We start from the raw sequence: 17,060 nt of genomic DNA, 5'->3' as shown, positions 1-17,060 counted from the left end.
GGCACTTGACTATATGTAGTTCTTTTCTGTTTTTTACTTAAATTGTAAGTTTTGTGAAACAAACATTGTGTCGCAAACTTGCACTTTGTCAAAATGTGTAAGTAAAATAAATTTCTTAATAATGGGTCCCAATTTTAAAAGGGATTGAATACTCTAGAATTCTACATTTAAGTTTGTCTTCTAGGCGAGAGTAAGAATTTTATCTCATGTTCATATATGATTTTTCCATACTACTATGTTCCATAACTTGAATTATAGGATCCCGATTTTAAAGTGGTATGCCTCTATGAATTTGTGGCTTAATTCTCTAATATCCTACATTAAAAGTTTCCTTTAAAGCGAGTCTCAAAATTTTAACCCATTTTCATGTTCGTTTTTTCCGTAATTCCAATGGGGTCCAGAATGGGAACCCAAAAATGAACTTCCAAATTCCATAACTTGACTTATAGAATCCCTATCTTTAAGTGGGATACCTCTATGAATTTGTGGTTTAATTCTCTGATATTCTACATTAAAATTTTTATTTTAAGCGGGGGTCAAAATCTTAGCCCACTTTCATGTTCGATTATTCCGTAATTCCAATGGGGTCCAGAATGGGAACCCAAAACTGAACTTCTAAATTCCATAACTTGACCTGTATGATCCCGATCTTTAAGTGGGATACCTCTATGAAATTGTGGTTTAATTCTCTGATATTCTACATTAAAAGTTTTCTTTTAAGCGAGGGTCAAAATTTTAACCCATTTCATGTTCGATCATTCCGTAATTCCAATGGGTCCAGCATGGGAACCCAAAACTGAACTTCTAAATTCCTTAAGTTTAATTATAGGATCCCGATTTTGAAGTGGGATGCCTCTATGAATTTGTGGCTTAATTCTCTAATATTCCACATAAAAAGTTTTCCTTTAAGCGAGGATCAAAATTTTAACCCATTTTCATGTTCGATTATTCCGCAATTCCATTGGGGTCCAGCTTGGGGACCCAAAACTGAACTTCTAAATTCCATAACTTGACTTATGGGATCCCGATTTTAAAGTGGGATGCCTCTAGGAATTTGTGGTTTAATTCTCTAATAATCTACATTAAAAGTTTCCTTCTAAACGAGGGTAAAAATTTTAACCCATTTTCATGTTCGATTGTTCCGTAATTCCGATGGGGTCCAGAATTGGAACCTAAAACTGCACTTCCAGATTTCATAACTTGAGTTATTGGATCCCGATTTTGATGTGGGATACCATTTTGAGTTTCTGTTTGAATTCTCTAAAAATCTACATTAAAAGTTATCTTCTAAGCGAGGGTCAAAATCTTAGCCCACTTTCATGTTCGATTATTCCGTAATTCCAATGGGGTCCAGAATGGGAACCCAAAACTGAACTTCTAAATTCCATAACTTGACCTGTATGATCCCGATCTTTAAGTGGGATACCTCTATGAAATTGTGGTTTAATTCTCTAATATGCTACATTCAAAGTTTTTTTTTAAGCGAGGGTCAAAATTTTAACCCATTTTCATGTTCGATTGTTCCGTAATTTCAATGGGTCCAGCATGGGAACCCAAAACTACACTTTTAGAATCCATAACTTGACTTATAGAATGCCGATTTTGAAGTGGGATACTTCTTTGAGTTTGTGGTTTAATTCTCTTATATTCTACATTAAAAGTTATCTTCTAAACGAGGGTCAAAATTTTAACCCATTTTCATATTAGATTTTTCCGTAATTCCAATGGGGTCCAGAATGGCAACCCAAAACTGCACTTCTAGATTCCATAACTTGACTTATAGGATGCCGATTTTGGAGTGGGATGCCTCTATGAATTTGTGGTTCAATTCTCTAATAACCTATATAAAAAGTTTTCCTTTAAGCAAAGGTCAAAATTTTAACCCATTTTCATGTTTGATTTTTCCGTAATTCCAATAGGAAATTTGACTTCTAGATTCTATAACTTGAGTTATTTGAGCTGGTGGTTAAATTCGTCAATAAAATTGATTTTTTGTGGACTTTAAAAGTTTTTTAAACTTGTTTTTAATCCGATATGTGGGGATGGCGCTAAGCAATTAGCAGCTAGATCTTAGCCAAACAGGGCGACTGTTACTCTGTAGCTATCGATAACCAGACAAAGCCCATCTCTAATCTCATTCAGGCATCAACCGATGGTTGAGTACTAGTGTCACCACTAGCGACCAGCATTGCCAGATCAAAACAGCCGCGCAAACATTCATGGTGAAATTTGTTTTGTTAATTGGTTGTTTGGCTCTATAAAAGTGTATAGAGTGGCTGTACCAAGTGATGGAAACCCGTCTGGAGGTGCGCCTGCGAGAGCCAAACCCGCTGTTCACCCGCTGGCTGGAGCGCTGGCTGCGGGAGGCGGAGCGGCGCCAGCAGAAGTCGCAGTTTAGGCTTCGGCAGGCGCTGGAGTCCCTGAGAAGCTACCCATTGCCGTTGTCCAGCGGAAGGGACTGCTCGATTCTCCGCGGATTCGGGGGCACCCTCTGCCAGCTCATCGACGAGGAGCTGCGCCAGCACAGGGGCCTCCGACTGGCGCCCCAGGAGGACGTGGCCCGGGCGCAGTACGAGCAGCAGGTCCAGGAGGTCGTCCGCCAGGTGCAAGAGCAGCAAACGGTACACCAGAAGCGCCTGGTTAAGCCCAGGAAGCCGACCAAAAAGGATCTGGCGGAATTGGCCGCCCAAGAGGAGCGGGTACGCCAGGTGGAAATGAAACCGGGCGCTTTCCAGTTGCTCCTCCTGGTGGACACTCAGGAGACCAGTGGCAAGAACAAGCGGGTCCTGGACCAAACGAGGAGCTACCTGGAATCGCTGGGAGCCCGTCATGAGGTGCGTCGCCTCACCATAGGCGATTTTCTTTGGGTGGCCCAGGATCCAGAAGGCAACGAACTAGTCTTACCGTACATCGTCGAGCGCAAGAGGATGGATGACCTGGCATCCAGCATACGGGATGGTCGCTTCCACGAACAGAAGCACAGACTGCAACAGAGTGGCCTGAGGAACATCATCTACCTGGTGGAGGACTACGGGGACAACGAGCAGCTGGGCCTGCCCCTGGACTCCTTGCAGCAGGCTCTGGCCAATGCCAAAGTTCAAACTGGAGTTCAGGTGGTGCGCACGGAGAATCACTTCCGATCCATGAGCTATTTGGCCGCCATGAGTCGTTCCCTCGGCCAGATCTTCGCCAACAAAAGGCTGTACAGCGTGGATCGCGGACAAATCGACAAATGTTCCTGCCTGCTCATGGACTCCCAGCTGGGGTTGCTCAAGTTTCGCGCCCTCTATGAAGACTCCGCCAAGAACGCCCAGCTCACGGTGCGAGAAGTCTTTGTGCAACAGTTGCTACAGCTACATTCCCTCTCCCTCGAACGAGCCATGGCTATTGTGGAGCGGTATCCCACGCCACGCTGCCTGCTGGAGGCCTACGAGGTGTGTCCAGAGCCAAAGCAGGCGAGGCTGCTCCTCTCCAGCATCCCCTGTGGGCCCCTGGAGCGCCCGCTGGGCGACAAAATCAGCCAGTGCCTGCACGAATTCTACACCACGCACTTTCGTTAGGATTAGCAATTGATTTAATGGGACATATCTAAAGTTATATACACGAGTTTATACATTAAGTGAGAGAGAATACGATTTGGACTAAAGTCCCCGTTGGACATTGAATAGTGTGATCTAGTCTAAGCCAAAAATGTACAAGTCAGCCGCTTAGATATTTCGGAAGTGTCGGATGGCCAAGTCCACCGGCAGGTCGAAGTCAAATCGGGATAGAGCGTCGATGGAGCGCAGCGAGTCCCGGAATCCCGTGCGGGCCACGTAGCTGTTTGCCGAGTAGTACGTGTCCACCAGCTCATGGCAGCTGAGGATCAGGTTGAGCCACTCCACCAGCAAGTGGGAGCTGTTTGAAAGAAGAGAAAAGCTGTTTGAATGGGATAAGTAAGATCAACGGGGTTTACTCTGTGTCTTCATTGTTATCCCTATACAAGACATATACTAAATTTCATTTTATAATCTTTTAAGCAAATCGTCTTGTTCATCCTGATGAACGTATAAATGATTGATAACTCGCCTTTTAGTTATCCCCTGAAATTGTAACAATTTTATGGTAAATGTTGACTCAAGCATTTGTGGTTGCCTGCCAAATTATTTATGGCCTAAGCTTTAGCAATAAAATAAACCTATATATTTAATATAAATGATCCTATTTAAGAATCGCCTAATCAATTAATTTTTTATGAATATTCTTCATTCCAGTAAAGTAAATACAATTTATACTTCGAGACTGTCAAGTATGATCCATACTTTTTGTTATACATATGTATAAGGGTAAAGCCTAAAACTATGCACTACGGAGCATTTTCCTAAAGTATTGCATAGTTTTGTAGTTGTAAATCCTACTTTACTAATATTGTTTTTGGTTCCCCAGCATTTAGCACTTGGCAAATACTCACTTGAGTCCGGCGCAGACGAAGGCCTTGAAGTGCGCGTTATTGCTCCGTTTGTAGGGGCGATGCATGGCCAAAATCATGCCCACGGCGCTGAGCAAACTCTGCTTGGCGGTCACCGCCTGGGCGTCAACAATGTCCAGCTGGAAGCTCTGCGACAACTTGCGGGCGGGCGTGTTGTTGTACTCCTCGCCGTGCTTTAATCTGTAATAGGCCAGTACCAGTTCCCAGGCGTGCATGGGTCTGCCCAAGCCGAGGAACTGTGAGTCCCCTTCAGCTGACGGCGGGACCATTGGAGGAGCGGGATGCAGACACCTCATGAAGGGAACCATCAAACTGGAGGCAGCCGATTCCGCTGGGATGCGCAGTCCGTGTTGGATGAGCTGCTGCAACGTACGCGCAAAGTTCTTGCGCACCACCGTGGTCAGTTCCCTGCCAATGGTGGCTATGGAGTCACCGCGCATGTGCGCCGTCCGCCGGCTCTTGCCCTCCTTCTCCCACTCGAAGTTCGAGTAGCTGATGTCCTCGTCGGAGTCGGAGGATATGGCTCCGCCGGCCGCATATGGAGCCAGCTCGTGACCAGTTGGCACTGCTCGCCGGCAGCGCGGTGGCAAAGTGGTCAGCGCTCCACTCTGGGAATTGATAACCGGATGGCCAGCCGCGGAGGAAGAAGTGCACTCAGCCTGCTGTTGCTGCTGCTGGCGCAAAGCGCGCTTGATATTGGCCAACTTCTCGCGGTCGCAACTCAAAGTGGCGGCCAAGGCAGCCACTTCCTGGATGTCCACCTCCAACTGGGCACGCAGATCCCTAGAACAAGTGAGCGTGAAGTCAGGTTGGTGTTCTTTACATCGAGAATGTCTAACCATCACATGTACATAAATATATTTTAGGGACACTAACCCAGATTTGCCAATTAGTGTACGTATTTGTTCCTGAACATAAAAAGCTTTCGGACGTTTCGAAAAAATTTAAAAGTAAATTTTCTTGATGGTATGAAATTCTTAAGAGAAAACACTTTTTTCTGTTCCTAGGAAGATATTGTGTTATCTGCTATAAATTCAAAATTCAGATCTGTTATGCTATTTCTCAAATTTGACAATTATTGTGGACACCTGTTGCTATGCACAATTTTTTTTCGAAAATAACTCCTTCGGACAAAACAGTTTTTTAAACGGCGTTTAAATATTATCACAAACAATTAAATTTTTTATATGCATATTAAACCCAATATTTGGAAAAATCAAAGGTCTTTGAGCTGAGGTGTACTAATCTACTATCAGATGACTTGAAAGTTTGTAGAGGGTTGTTTGCAAAGGATTTCCTTACCCCCAGTGGTTTCCCTTGTGCGTCTTCTTTAGCGAGTTCTGCTGGAAGTCGTCGTGGCTTCTTGGCTTCGCCAGATGAGTGCTTGCGAACATTTGCATGAGAATGGAAGCCTTGTCCAGCAGTCCGTGGGCCTTGCTGTGCAAGCTCTCCCCGGGCGAATGGGAGCCCACTCCGGAGGAGGGAGGAGAAGCAGCAGTCGTGGCGGGGGCGCTGGCCACACCTGTGGCCGGGGCAATGGAAGCTGCTTGTGAACTCCGGGCTGTCTGCTTGGCCGCGTAGCTATTGTAGGCTCCGGACAGAAGCTTCAGTCGATCCCCCACGGATCCCTCAACCGCATCGCACTGCAGGAAGGCAATGAAGCGCTCCAGGTCGGTGATCTGTGTCTTCAGCTGGGCCACCAGCTGCTCCTTCATCTTCAGCGGGCCCACGAACTCGCCGATGGCGTTGTCCACCTGGTGGCGCAACTGCTCCGTGCTGAGGGCAGGCAGCTCGTGTTGCTCAACCTGGAGATTGAGCTTGGAGCGCAGCTCGTCCAGGATGAACTTTTGCTTCTCGAGCATCACGTGTTGCGGCAGGATTCCGGGCTCTCCAGCCTCGTAGGCTATTTGTTCCAGCTCAGTGAGCTGGGACTTCAATTGTTCGATGAGCTGGCTATCTGCACCGGGCTCCTTTTCACCCTCAACGGCGTCGTCTTCCGGCTGGGACTCCTTGGACTGAACTGCCTCCGGAATGCCCTGAAAGGCAAAGTCTTCGAGGTCGCGTAGCAGTTGATCCCGCTCCTCCGCTGGTGCCTCCACAATTTGGCGGACTCTCAGTTGGACGTGGGCAAAATGGGAGGTCAAGGCCAACAGGGAACTGGTGAGCAGCTCTTGCTCCTCCTCGATGCTCCGCAGACGGGCCAGTTCGCTCCCAGTGCTCCCACGCCGCGTCTCCGATTTCTCCAGTCCGGGTTCCAGTTCGCAGTCCACGCCAGAGCTGGCGCTATTCGCGTCATCGTAGTTGGCTCCCAATGGGGACCATCGCTCGCTGAGGAGCTCCTGCTGCTCCTGCTCCTCCTGCTCGACCTCCGCCTCCGCCTCCACTTCCTCCTCCTCATTTTCGACAGGAACAGAGCCAGCTGGCAGCTGGCCTTCGACCGTCGAGGAGAAGTCCTTGGACTCCTGGGCCTCCGCCATTTTCATCTCCATATGGAAATGCTGCAGCGGATTGGATTACCCTGCGTGGTTTGTTTTCCTCGGTTTTTCTGTACTTCCTCTGCTCGAGAAAAATCAATCGGTGGCTTGTTCCGCTTTCTGTGCCAGCTGGCCCAGCTCCCTTGCTCTCTCCTGCTCTTTCTTTCGCTGGCTTTAGAGACTTTTGGTTCCAGAATATGTGTGATTGAAACGATGAGCGCGCGGCCACGGTTTCTGACGCACTGCCAGTTTCTCCCGAAGCTACGACCAGAGAGGCTTTTCTCGTTGGGGTTTTCCGGCTGTTAGGGGGTGAAAGTATTGCTTAAGCCACTTTTAAAGAGCTTCGGGATGGTTGCTTTCCTTACTGACGGAAAAAGCTATTGAACTTTCATGTGCACCTTTCCAACCCCTAGATATTATTATTTCCAGTCACGGAATCGACAATTCTCTTGATGGCTTTCTTTTTGGGGCTAAAAAGCATAGCAATAAACGCTATTCTCAATGCTGGATGGTTAAAACATTTGATTTCTACCCAGTCTTAAGCAATTTTTTTAGAAGCAGCTAATTTCAAGGATGTTTTTTAAGTTTCCTGATTTTAGAGCTCCAGTCAGAAGGATATTTTTGTGTTTTTTTTCGATAACTAAAAAACCACAAAATTATTGTTTGGCTCCTTAATATTTAATACCATTTATCGAAATTCTTCTAGAGGTATTCTTAGATAATCAGTTACAACATTGTATGCTTAAAGTTTATACATTGTTAAAGTGAGGGATCCGTTGGTTACAATCTTGAATATAAGTTTAGGTGTTTATATGTAAAATACATAGATCCGGCGATGATATAATCCTTTGACGGCTGTGTCCCCAACTACGAAACAGCTGATAGGAAAGTCTTGCGAGCTTACTAGCTTCCTCCAGCGGCGCTTTGGAGCTTCTCACCAGCCCCCTTAAAGCTTGTCCCAAAGCTGTCCCAACATCCCGAGTTGTTTACTCTTTTAAGGGGCGGGGACTCATGAATCAATGACGATTATGACCTACATTACCAGCGTATGAAACGATGACCGCACCGGGGAACATGCGGCTACCCCCTGCACACCTGCGAATAAATAGTGAAATCCCCTGCTATCTTCGAGTGCTTCCTGATAAGAACCCGGCGGAGATTAAACCGCAGCAAACGGCTCTGCGGTCTGGTTCTCCTGTCGCTGACAAGGCACGTTATCAACTGCCGGCTGATGATGGGCCCGATAAGTCTGTCAAGTGTCTGACACAGCAACCATGGCGGTCATTTTGGGGTCACCCCCGCAAACAAGCCGAATCAGGCACTCGAAAAAGGAAAATATATCAATTAGTAGGACAGCCCGAACTGTAGCTATTCTTTGGAGAGAACACCGAAACTTTGTTTGAAACTGTCTAAGCATGTCTTTGCTACAAGTTTATCATTGGGTCCACCCATTGAGAGTACTATCTAAGATAATAAGGGTTTAAAGAACTTCCTTCTTTCAGATGATTCCAGTTGTTGATCTCTAGGCTATTTAAACTGAAACTTATTGAAGTTCTAGCACCGAAACATTGTTTGAAGCTTTCTAGGATTGTCTATTTTGATAAACATTGGGGTCACCCCTAACAAATATTCGTTATAAAAATATTATCTTTATACGATCTAAGATAATATAGGTTTAAAGAACTTCCCCTTGATGATGTTTTATGTTGTTCATCCCTAATTAGACTACTTGAACTGAAGCAGCAACTTGTTGTTAGTGCCCAGTTGAATTATTTTCTAGCTTTTTTCTCCGCCAATTCTCCCCCAATTGTGTGAAACATCTTTTGTTCAGTGTGGATACAACTTATTTATTACAACAAAAAAAAACAGAAGTGGGGAAAATAATGGAGGAAACGTAATTACGGGCAGCACGCTTAACGAGGCGTCAGATTGTGCTTGCCGCCATCGATGGGGAGGAGGGCGCCGGTTGTGAAACTGGCCTTGGAGCTGGCCAGAAAGGCCACGGCCTCGGCGACTTCGGTGACGTCGCCCACACGGCCCATGGGATGCGAGTTGATGGCCCGCTGGAGCACTCCGTTGTACTCCTCGTCGACGATGCCGATGCTGCGGTGGATGTTGGTCACGACGAAGCCGGGGTTGACCGAGTTGACGCGCACGCCCTGCGGCGCCATCTCGAGGGCCACGATCTTGGTGAACTGATCGAGGGCGGCCTTCGAGACTCCGTAGCTCAGGGCTCCGGCGAACGGACGGATGCCGGCACAGCTGCTCACATTGACCACGGCGCCCTTGGTCTTCAGCAGGTGCGGGAGCACCGCCTTCGTCAACAGGATGACGCCACGCAGATTGGTGTTGATCACCGAGTCGAACTCCGCGATGTCCAGGTCGATGATGCCGCCCTTGCCCAGAATGCCGGCGTTGTTGACGAGCACGTCGATGCGCCCGAACTTGGCCAACGTCTGCTCGACAATCGCGGCCGCGTCCTTGGTCACATCGGCCACCACGATTTCCGCCTTGGCGCCCTTCAGGTTCTTCTTCGTGGCCTCCAGATTGGCCACATTGCGACCCACCAGCGCCAGGGTGGCTCCTTCGCGGGCCAACACCTGGGCAATCGCGGCTCCAATTCCGCTGCTGGCTCCCGTCACGATCGCCACCTTGTTGCTGAGACTCATCTTGAACGACTGGAGCCGGAATTCGCCCGGGGCCGATTTTATGGACGTGCTCTCTCCCCACCGATAAGATAGTGCCTGCACTCCGAGAAATGAAAGTGTTATCTGTGATAACCTTTAAAAAAGGAAAGGCAAACTCTAGAGTGTGGTTTTTACTTGGATAGCTTGTTTGCCTGGGATGTTTGTTTACTTCGCTAAAAATATAGCAGGAGATTTATGACCTTGGACTTTAAAAATTTCCAAGGTGTCATATAATTATTTTTTGGTTTTGCAAAATGGCAAAGCTCTTAGTTGTTCAAAAATTGGTTTAGAAAATTATAAATTATATAATTTGATGACCTTAAACTGCTTGTTTTAAGCTTCGTAAAACCACCTGTGACCTTTTTGTTCTTTTTGCTGACTTAGAAGTAGCACAGCTATTTTTAGCCGTGTGGGCATGACGCAAATCGTTCGTTGCTCTCCGGAAAAACAACCTGTAGAGGTTCACCTTGGGCCTCAGAGGGTCTTTATCGATGCTCTAGCATCGCATTAGCGGCCGCGATGCCTCGGTGCCTCGACTCGGGTTTTAAAAGTCAGAGCCCAAAGTTTTTAATTAAAACTTTCCGAGGGTCTTGTCTGATTTCAAGCATTTGCGAAATCATGGCATATCGCCTGGAAGACGGGCCTCCAAAGACGCCCCCGCCACCTCCAAACTTCGAGTTGAGCGCCTCCGTTGTCAGATAATTAGCATTTCCATTTGGCTTGAGTGGGCGCTCGTATATCAACGCCTCCCAGCGAAGATAAGGCGCTCGGGGTCTCCAGCTGGAGGACATTGGGAGCGATTATGGTACAGTGGCAGTTCAGTACCCCAGACCACCACTGGTCCGCAAATAAATGGACTTTCGAGATGTCCAGATACCATTGGCCACTTAATTTATTTCGACTCAGGACTGCGATTCGGCCGAGGAAGTTTCACTGTATTTACAAACGGTTCGGCCTGTGCCTTCGATGGTGTATTTGGCACTAATCGTTTTCCTTGCTAAGCGATTCTCTCTGGCTCGGCAATTACTCAAAATCTATGACTGAGTGGATTAATTAATTAAAGCGGCAAAGCAATGCAGGCTCAGGCGCCAACAAATGTATACTATGTATGCCTTAAATCCGATTTACATTATTTGCATCATCGTTTCCACTAAAATGGGGGACTTAACTTCAAATTTCACTTGAGTGCGCTTAGCTGGGGTCTTTAAAGCGCCTGACTTTAAGATATGAAAAGATTGATTTATAAACTGACTAAAGCAACCTTGATTGATTTTAGGATTTTAATTAACAACACATCCGAATACAAAGGCCAAGAGGAGTCGTTGGTCGTCGGTCTCTGTTATCGCCTTCGGTGAGTGAAGGATACTCCAGCCACACTTCTCCGCACTCTCGAGTCGAGTCGAGTCCTTCGATCCAACTCAATTTGTCCCGGGCGGAATGTCACAATGTTAGACTGGCAAACGTGATAAGCCCGGGCTGCTGCCAGCTGCCAGCTGCTCCGATCCCCGCCTGCATTTCTTGCTTGACTTCTTGTGCAGTCACTTTTAACGCCAAGTCAGTGGCAGGACATCAGAGAACGGAAAACAGGAGTCCTCCACCGCCCAACCCAAGGGTGCATTGATAAGTGCCAGCGGTTTATGGAAATTGATGGAGAGGAATTCGTGTAATTGACAAGCGAAACGAAATTGCATACAAATTGCTTAATCCTAGGAACTTGCAATCTAAAATAAATTAACTTTTAATTAAACCAAAGCAAAAGGACACAACAAAAAAAAAATAGTAGGAAAACAAAAAGGATTCTTCGACGGGCCGAAGCTTTTAATACCCTTGCAGGATGCATTGATTGAATTTCAGCTTAAAATGGAAAAAGTGTAGTCCAGGCCTTGTCTTTGCCTTAAATGTTAAATAAAGATGGCTGTGCAACGGATACTTATTGCCCAATCTATAATCGGACTATCTGGACAAGAGGCCTTGCCGCAAGTATTGAAACCCCTGCAAGAGTGCAAAGAAAACTAAACTAGGAACTAAGTTAAATACACTATGTACAGCAGTGGAATGGAACTGAGTTGGCAACTTGTTGGGAGCTCACTTCAAGGCAGCCTTGTTCTTCAGCGGCAGAAAGGCGGCCAGCAGGCATCCAGCTGTGCGAAAAGGAGCAGGGATTAGGAGGTCACCTTCGAGATGGATTCGATTGCGAGCCACTTACCCAGCATGAACGAACTGATCATAAAGAAGGGCGGCACGCAGCCCAATCCCATCAGGGCCGGGAAGAAGATATTGCCCAGCAGTGAGCCCAGGCGACCGAACATCATTTCCAGCGAGACAATCATCGTCCTAGGGGGATCGTAAAATTACTCAATGACAAAAACCCACACCTTGGGCACTGGAAACCCACCTGAGCGAGGTGGGAAAGAGGTTGACCGAGGCACTGATCACCGAAGTGGCCGATATGCTGCCCATGGTCACGAAAAGCGAGGCGATGGCCACTGTGGATACCGCCGAACTGGACCAGTACATTCCGATGGAACAGCAGCCGGCCGCGAAGAGTCCCAAGGCTGAAATGAATAAACAAGTTCCATCGATAGATACTTTTGGTAAACACTTGGCACTCACTCATGATGCGCTTGACGCCAACCAGATTTACGAGGAATCCAGCCAGCATGTAGGCCACTAAGCCCGCGGCAGCCACAATCAGATTGTTGCTGTAGGAGGAGGCTGTTATGTTCACAACGCACTCGGCGTTGGGGTCCCTTCGCAAGGCTGCCTCCAGCTGGCTTTCGGTGCGGTTGACACTGAACTCCAGGATGTTGCAGATACTCGTCGAGTCCGACTGACCCTCCTTCAACAGTTCGTACTCGTTGATCGACGCAAAAAGCTGTGGCAGCCATAATCGGAAGGTGTTCTGTCTGTAGGATTAAGATTTACCAATATTTGTTGTTGGGGATATATCATATCTGAGCACTCACCCCAAGAGCACGCAAAAGTTAAGCAGGTACACCCAAAGCGAAAGGCTCAAGTAGGGCTTGGTGAAAAGTGGACGCAGCTGGGTCAAACCCGAACGCAGAGAGCTCTTCTTAGCGTCCTGACACTCTGGATCCTGAGTTTCAGTACTCTCGATGGGTATTTTGATATCAGCCGGAACCACTTCTCCCTTCTTATGTCTTTTCTCAGGAACGATTACTTCATTGGCCAGCAGTTTGATCTGTTTGATATTTGGTTGATTGGATATGAATAAATTAACCAAGATTGAATGGTTTCACTCACTGGAAACGAGTCCTTGGGTTTCCGCGAGTTCAGATGGTACATGAACTTGAAGGCAGCCATGGCCTCCCGGTTGCGGCCCTTGGACATGAGAAACTTCGGGCTCTCCGGGAAGAAAAAGAAGATCACAAAGCTCAGGAAACTGGGCACCGCGGTGATGGCAACGAAAACTTGCCAGGAAGTCACTGAAATAGGTGGGACTTAAATTAAAAAAGGGTGCTATAAATAGGTTTAGATCTTATTTGTGCTCAGTCTGGGACCTCAGAGTTATAAGGCTAATAGCATCACTAGTCTAGCACTCGTAGTCCTATTATTTATACAAACTACTACTCTCTACTCCATAAACTTGATCTGTATCGTAAAACGTTTGGTTAAAATCTGGTCAAACAACCTGCATAAGTATGTGGGTGCCATGCGGCAGTCGTTTGTTGTTATTACTTTGCAGCACTACTACTTGAATTTCACTTGATGGCATCGATAAGGCTATCTAAGCTGCCTTTACAACTTGGAGGGCGCGCGGAGTTCATGTATCGTTTGACTGATTCTTTCCGCGGGGGATGGGGCCTTGGGTATCGCGTATCATCAGCTGTTTCTTGGCAGCTTATCCGGTTATCAGTCCGCTTATCGCCGACCTTATCGCAGTTAAACCCGTAACACGCCCTCGGTACTTACGCGTCAAATTCCAGATACGGAGGTTCCACGTTTCGGGCAAAATCAGCATGGCCAATCCCGGCAGCGTGAGCAGTGCAATGGAGAACATGATGCCCACCATCATCATGATACGCTGACGATGTTTCCGACCGTGGAGTTCCGTCAGATAAGTCATGAGCACGGCAAAGGGGCCACTCATGCTGGATGAATCACAACACGGAAATTCATGTCAGAAGGCTGGTCATTCGTGGCCTTGATGAGATAGTCACTTACCAGAAGCCACCCAGGTACTTGAAGACCATCAGCTGGATCCTGTTTTGACTGAGGGCCCCGCCCAATACGCACAGCGTATCGGCGGCATAGCCCACAATCAGGAGCTTCTTCCTGCCCTTCGTGTCGGCCAAGTAGCCCCACATAACCGCCGAGCTGATCATGCCCGCGTACGTGATGGCGTTAAGGATGCCCTTGTCCAGGAGGCTCAGCTTGAGATCGCACTCGGCGCTGGGCAGGATGTAGGACATCGTGGAGGTCTCGTAGACGGTGCTCATCGCCGCTGGAACGGCGGCCATCAGCAGGAAGATGTTGAACATCCCAAAGCCAGCTGCATCGATGGCGGTCTCGAAATCCGCCGCAGCATCTTTCTGCGGAGGATCTTCTTGCTGCTCCGGAATCTTGGGCAGCTTGGAATCGCCGGATTCTGCGGGTTCGGGTTCTCTGGATTCGCCCATCGTGCTTAGTGCTTGGATCGCCCCTGCTAACTGAACTTGAGCCGCAGGGCGGATACGTTATATCTTCCAGACGGCGCTGGGGCCTCAAATCATTTCTGTTTGACAATAGACGAGGGAAAACAAGCGATGGTGATGCCCATTGCGACAATCTAGCGACTACGGATTACCCTACAGACTTTAGTCTTAAAAAAAACATTATAAAAGCAAGCGGTTGAAGATTATTATTTATTTAAGATTCAGTTCACTAATATTATTAGTGGGGCTGTAATTTTATCAGCCAGTCTGTTTCACACCAAACAATAGTGTCCACTTTTTTCCAGCTAGTCCTTTTAAAGAAAAAAACGATTCCGACTATCTGTCGCCTTAGGGGCTAGCGGATTTCAAGAGGAGTTCATTAAGGTCTAGAAATCCCATTCCAGAGTGGTGGCCCCGCGATTTCACCCTTTAATCCATCAACTTCGTCCATTTCGGGCAGGCATGAAAACAATTAAACGCCTCCCTGTTTATTCAGCGGTTTATGGGCTCCCCATCATCCGCATCATCAACAGTATCAACAGTATCTCTGGCCCCTCGTCGTATATGTGATCACTCCGCCTGCGACTGTCCACGCGAACAGGGGGCTTTATAGCCACCGTGATTCGGTTTACTGATTTGTCGTTTCTCTTAAAAGTTAACCACTGTGGGTATATCGCTTTGCCGGAAAGTTTGAACGTAAAAAAAGGGGGAGTGTTTTATTGTACCGCAAAAGATTTGTATTCCTTTTTTAGGGTTTTGGTTTCTAAGTAAGTTTCTTTGGGATTGTTGTGGGGTTCTTTAGTGGAATTCGGGTTGTCGTTCTTATACAACAATACAAGATTGTAACGTTTACTGCATTTATCAGACACTGCATATTTATTAATATAGAAGGTCTAAAAACTTTCGAAATTCCTTATAAAGATCCTGTTTTACCTTTGTAATGAAAGGTGGTGAAACGTTTATAGCAAAAACTACTTTATAAGTGACAATTACACCCCAAGACTATTAAATAAACCTCTTTTAGAGGTATTCCATAGTCGCCATTGGCGCGTTTCGAGTTCGCACCTGTTTTGATTGCTGCTCCTATGACGACACGGCAGTACCTCTCTGGTTTACGTGGGTCCCCGTTTCATTTCCATTTTGTAGTCGCCGGCTTGGCAACCGTTGCGTCGTCACCGGGCCAAACTAATTGCGATGATTACGGGTTATGAGTTGGTTTCCCTGCAAAACTTTTCGGGATTACGATTACTCATGTAGGAGCTTAGTGCTGTGGTCTGGTTTGGCCGGGGCTGCTCTGGTCTGGCTTGGTTTTCGGCGTGTGCTGCGATTTGTTTTCACAGGCACAGTGGGGGCTCGTGGGGTCTCATGTGGCATAGATCAGGATTTGATAGTAATTAAGCGGGCTTCAAGCGGAAGAATTCGGAAAAACGAGTAATTAGTCCCCGGCGGGAGCTTAAGGCGCAACTTAAGGGATATAGTATCGTTTTAGTTTCTTCTGGTCCAGCCCCTGAGAAATTATTTTTGCCCAAAAGCCCTATGATTCTTGGCTTAATTTAAACCGTCCAACCTTAATCAAGTGTCATATGGCCTTTAGTTCTACTCCCTTTGAAAGTTCTCTTAGTGATAAGCATCTCAAATATTTTTTGAAAAATGCTTTGTGCTAGTGCTCCTCATTTTATTCAAAAGTTAAATGGTCCTTGCCAGAGACATTCTTGCATGGCCTTTGTAAAATCCAGATTATCTTGCACTTGCACAAAATGATTCATTCATGGTGCTCAGTACAATTTAATTAAGATAAACAAGAATTTGCCATGCAAGAGCAGTATTAAAACGACTAAAAGAAGGCGTTCATTCAAAAGAAGCCTTGCAACATCTGGGCGAAACCAACCCTATCCCAGCCCCAGCCCCAACCCAAACCAAAACCCTTGCCTTTCCCATTAACCGCATCGCCTGCTTCTCAGCACTTTCCCTAGGAACTCCACCCACTGTTTTTCTACAGAGGGCCATGACCATGCCCAGGGGCCATAAAAGACATGACGAAATCTAGCCAAGACTGAAATTTTTCCACGCTACAATTTGTTTAATTTCATCAGCTACAGCTACAGCAACGGATGCGAAAAGGCAAAACAGATTCAGGAGGACTGGGGACCCGGGGTGTACGCAAATTTCTTTGCGCTATTATCTAAGTCAAACAGAAGCGGACGAGGCGAGCGCCAAAAGTTTTTCACCTCCGACAATCGGGGCACAAAAGTGTGAAGGGGGTGAGATCTGGGTTCAGAGTGGGAGGTGCACGGAAAAAAAAAACCTTACAACTTAATGTACCACGCGAAAAATAATAAGATTCGGGAATGTGCAGAGAACAAGTCAGGTTCGAGTCCCTCGGCTGTCTTGTGATTTTTTTTTGGATTTACTGGCGCTGACAATATTTAATAATAATTAAGGAATTTTAAAAATTTCATATGATTTAATATCGTTCAAGAACTGTTCAAAGCTGTTAGTCGATATTTGGTCTAAAAATCACATAGTTATACATACAATTTCCCCAAGTGTAGTGCTGTAGTTAACGGCTTTTCATTTTGGACAGCGTCACAACTTGGCAACAAATTGGACTTTTGTTTGTGTTTGTTAAAAGGCTTAATTTGTTGTGCTTTCGGTCTGGCTGGGGAAACATTATGAGAGAGTGCGGAGGGGATCCTTTCGGTGGGTGGTTTTAGGGGGCAAGCTGGGCGGTGGGTGGACGGCTAAAGTGCTTCAAATAACTTGACGCTGTGTCCAA

General features: G+C 46.7%; 4 protein-coding genes across 4 annotated transcripts; 1 reads left to right on the top strand and 3 right to left on the bottom strand.

Annotated features, from left to right (window-relative positions):
• The first annotated feature begins 2,190 nt into the window (after nucleotides 1–2,190).
• LOC119557158 (crossover junction endonuclease MUS81) lies at nucleotides 2,191–4,189 on the top strand. Its single transcript, XM_037869758.1, has one exon. The coding sequence runs from the start codon at nucleotides 2,289–2,291 to the stop codon at nucleotides 3,558–3,560; it is 1,272 nt and encodes a 423-aa protein (XP_037725686.1). The 5' UTR covers nucleotides 2,191–2,288; the 3' UTR covers nucleotides 3,561–4,189.
• LOC119557157 (RUN domain-containing protein 1) lies at nucleotides 3,557–7,173 on the bottom strand. Its single transcript, XM_037869757.1, has 3 exons — nucleotides 5,771–7,173; nucleotides 4,451–5,251; nucleotides 3,557–3,897 (listed from the first exon to the last, which is right to left on the bottom strand). The coding sequence occupies exons 1-3, from the start codon at nucleotides 6,955–6,957 to the stop codon at nucleotides 3,708–3,710; spliced, it is 2,178 nt and encodes a 725-aa protein (XP_037725685.1). The 5' UTR covers nucleotides 6,958–7,173; the 3' UTR covers nucleotides 3,557–3,707.
• A 1,595-nt stretch (nucleotides 7,174–8,768) lies between these two features.
• LOC119556466 (3-oxoacyl-[acyl-carrier-protein] reductase FabG) lies at nucleotides 8,769–9,633 on the bottom strand. The gene has a single exon (XM_037868714.1). The coding sequence runs from the start codon at nucleotides 9,609–9,611 to the stop codon at nucleotides 8,856–8,858; it is 756 nt and encodes a 251-aa protein (XP_037724642.1). The 5' UTR covers nucleotides 9,612–9,633; the 3' UTR covers nucleotides 8,769–8,855.
• Nucleotides 9,634–11,263: 1,630 nt separating this feature from the next.
• Nucleotides 11,264–14,286, bottom strand: LOC119557996 (synaptic vesicle glycoprotein 2C). Its single transcript, XM_037871099.1, has 8 exons — nucleotides 13,815–14,286; nucleotides 13,563–13,741; nucleotides 12,894–13,075; nucleotides 12,596–12,831; nucleotides 12,243–12,535; nucleotides 12,025–12,184; nucleotides 11,836–11,963; nucleotides 11,264–11,770 (listed from the first exon to the last, which is right to left on the bottom strand). The coding sequence occupies exons 1-8, from the start codon at nucleotides 14,267–14,269 to the stop codon at nucleotides 11,715–11,717; spliced, it is 1,689 nt and encodes a 562-aa protein (XP_037727027.1). The 5' UTR covers nucleotides 14,270–14,286; the 3' UTR covers nucleotides 11,264–11,714.
• Between the last annotated feature and the right edge of the window lie 2,774 nt (nucleotides 14,287–17,060).

Source organism: Drosophila subpulchrella, chromosome X, assembly GCF_014743375.2.
Source record: "Drosophila subpulchrella strain 33 F10 #4 breed RU33 chromosome X, RU_Dsub_v1.1 Primary Assembly, whole genome shotgun sequence".
In the NCBI taxonomy this organism is placed as follows: Eukaryota; Metazoa; Arthropoda; class Insecta; order Diptera; family Drosophilidae; genus Drosophila; species Drosophila subpulchrella.
Note: the sequence above shows the minus strand (reverse complement) of the source record. Positions and strands in the feature narration are given on the sequence as shown.